The 2768-nt window shown below is 33.9% G+C and overlaps 1 protein-coding gene across 1 annotated transcript in view; it reads left to right on the top strand.

The window, feature by feature from the left end:
* The window catches only part of LOC106878239 (ral GTPase-activating protein subunit beta), a 139063-nt gene that overhangs the window by 118019 nt on the left and 18276 nt on the right, over positions 1–2768 (top strand). Inside the window, exon 24 of the mRNA XM_052966776.1 lies at positions 1224–1406. Coding sequence (XP_052822736.1) covers positions 1224–1406 — 183 coding nt within the window. The remainder of the gene's footprint in view (positions 1–1223; positions 1407–2768) is intronic.

Genomic DNA, 2768 nt, shown 5'->3' with positions numbered 1-2768 from the left:
GGATCTTCAAAATAAAGCAAAAAACAAATAAAAAATTTTAAGTTCTCTCTCCTAATTCCTGAGTACAAAGTAATGAATGTCTTAACTTCAAAGGACATCAGCTGTTTAACCCTTTTGTTACCATATTTCTGTTGAAAATACACACTGTTTAATTAAGATTTTTGTAAAATAACTGTAATTATTAGTTGTTGTTTGGAAATTAACTTGATGCGTTGAAAGAAAGTTTTAATTTAAGAACATTTTATCATCGACCCAAAGACAGTTTCAGGCAGATTGGTATTAAAAGGGTTGAACAAACCATTCCCCAAAATAGTAAGGGATCTTGGAGACTGCATAAATATTGGGTTGGCAAGAAAGTAATTTCGTTTTTCGCAAATAGATAGAGTTATGATCTTTTTGAATGACTTTTGTCAATGTTATGATTTGTTTTTTACCTTTTGACATTTGAAAGCTGTTACTTTTAGCTTACTTTAGAAGTAAATTGCGTGTAATTTTGTCTACAGCTGTTAGCAGTGTCAATTGTAACATGGAGTGCAAAAACAAACGTTTTCACCATATTTTCCATTTTTATTTCTGCTAAGGCTCACAAAGAGATATGTGAAGTTTATGGTGTGGATTGCTTAACAGAATGCACATGTCAGAAACGATTTTAAAAATTCCGTTCTGGAGATTTTTCACTCAAAGATGACCTACTGAAGTCTATGATAACAGAATCAAAGCCGTAATTGAATCTGGTTGTCATATAGCTGTGCGAGAGATTGCAGAGAGGTTAAATGTATCACACACAACAACTGAAAATCACTTAGAATGTCTTGGGTTCCACATAAATTGAAAGAGAGTCACTTAACACAATGAATCAATATTTGTGATATGCATCTCAAATGCAATGAAATTGACCTTTTTTTTAAAACGAATTATCACTGGTGATGAAAGATGGATTGTCTACAAGCCTGGTGCAGTCTTCTGGCTTGCCAGCTCCTATCAAACCGTTCAACCTATGCAGGCATGGATAACAGACATTAAATGATGATGATGATGATATATTTTATACAGTGCACTATACACACTCATCATCATTTTGAAATCATGTAATATTAATTCATTTTCAAATTTCATTTTATTTCTTAGATTTAGACTCGCACACATACATATATTCTTTTGGCTAAAAATGATTCATTTTACTTTATTAGAGATTTCAGTTTAATAATTTTTATCTTTTACAGAGAATTCAGCATTCCAACTATGGAGTCTATTGTGACAGAGAAGACTTCATCAGAACTTGAAGTTCTTCGACAGATAATAGACACACAAGTAGCTTTTGAAAATAACATTGCTGAACAGGTCACTGAGAAGAGAAAACGCAACTGTCATCAAGTTAACTCCGACACAGAATGCAAACCACCCAAGTAAGTTTTGCTGCCAAAAGCAGACTGCCAGTTATTGCTCTTCTCATAGGAAGTTTCTAAATGAGCAATGATGAGCTCGACATTTTCCTCAAAGTCTATGCTTCTTTAAAGTACAGACTATTTTTTTTTAAGTCTTAAATCGTCTGATAATATAACCCCACCACACCACCACCACCACCACCATCAGAGAGAGAGAGAGAGAGGGGAAAGGTTTAAAGTGATCACTCTGAATACAAACGCAACAATAAGGTTTTTAATCCAAATTGATAAGGGAGAAACATTCACATATTTTTTAATGCAAAATGTATGGATGTTTAATCAGCAGAGCTATCCAGCAACTACTTGATCCCCATGTAACAAAGAAAGAAGAAAAAGAACTCTTTTGCTTCTTCATCAACCATGAAAGAATGTATGAAGGTTTAGAGAGCAGAGATAAACATTGCTGTGCAAGATGTGTAATGTTGGTGTACATCAGGTGTTCTCAACAATCTTTTACCTATGGACCCCTTTGATTTCTATTTTTTTCTGGTGGACCCTCTTGGCCATTCAGTGTTTAAAAACTGTTTTTGTAGAAACTTCTTTCAAAATTCCTACTTTGTCTTTTACACATTAACTTGGGTAGGTTGAACTATGTAAAATGTTAGAGAAAAAGAACCTAGATGTTTCTTACAATACATAACCAATACATACATTTAGAGCAAAATTTTTTCAGGGGCCCTTAAAATACTAGTTTACTATTTTGTTGTGTAGATCCCCAAAAGTCTTATGTGGACTCCCAGTTGAGAACCACTGGTGTACATGAACAACAGAGCTGTTATATGGGCTGTGAAAAAGCCTGGGCATAAACGGAATCAGATGTAGTTTGCTAAAGAGTAGACTGAACTGTTGACAGTTAATGCATTTGGAGGATGAAATTGTATAATGAAATGCCAAACAATCCAAGGGAAAGGATTATGTAGAAGAGGTAGATCAATGAAGGCATTAGAAGAAGTGGTGAAAACTGATCTCAAGATGCTAAACTTTTTAAAAGGAATTGTGGAGGATTACAAATGGCAAGATGCTGTACTGGAGGATGCCTGTCCAATCCCTGCTGAAATGGAAAACAGACATTAAAATGACGATAATTATCTTTGGATCTTCAAATCATTACTTAGGTGTTATTTTAAAGTGTGTTTTAAACTTTGATTATAAATTTATGCCTGAGGTTTCACATATCCTATTTACATTAACATGCATAAATGTATGAAAAGGCGCTGGAAAATTCCTTGCTTTGAGTAAAAGAAAATACAGGAGGACCACTTAATTATGATTTTATTCAACATATTCCCCTTCTCAGATTTACGCATTTATTACAATGGTCCT

This window comes from Octopus bimaculoides, chromosome 3, assembly GCF_001194135.2.
Source record: "Octopus bimaculoides isolate UCB-OBI-ISO-001 chromosome 3, ASM119413v2, whole genome shotgun sequence".
NCBI lineage: Eukaryota > Metazoa > Mollusca > Cephalopoda > Octopoda > Octopodidae > Octopus > Octopus bimaculoides.
This window is presented reverse-complemented; position numbering and strand designations above follow the sequence as displayed.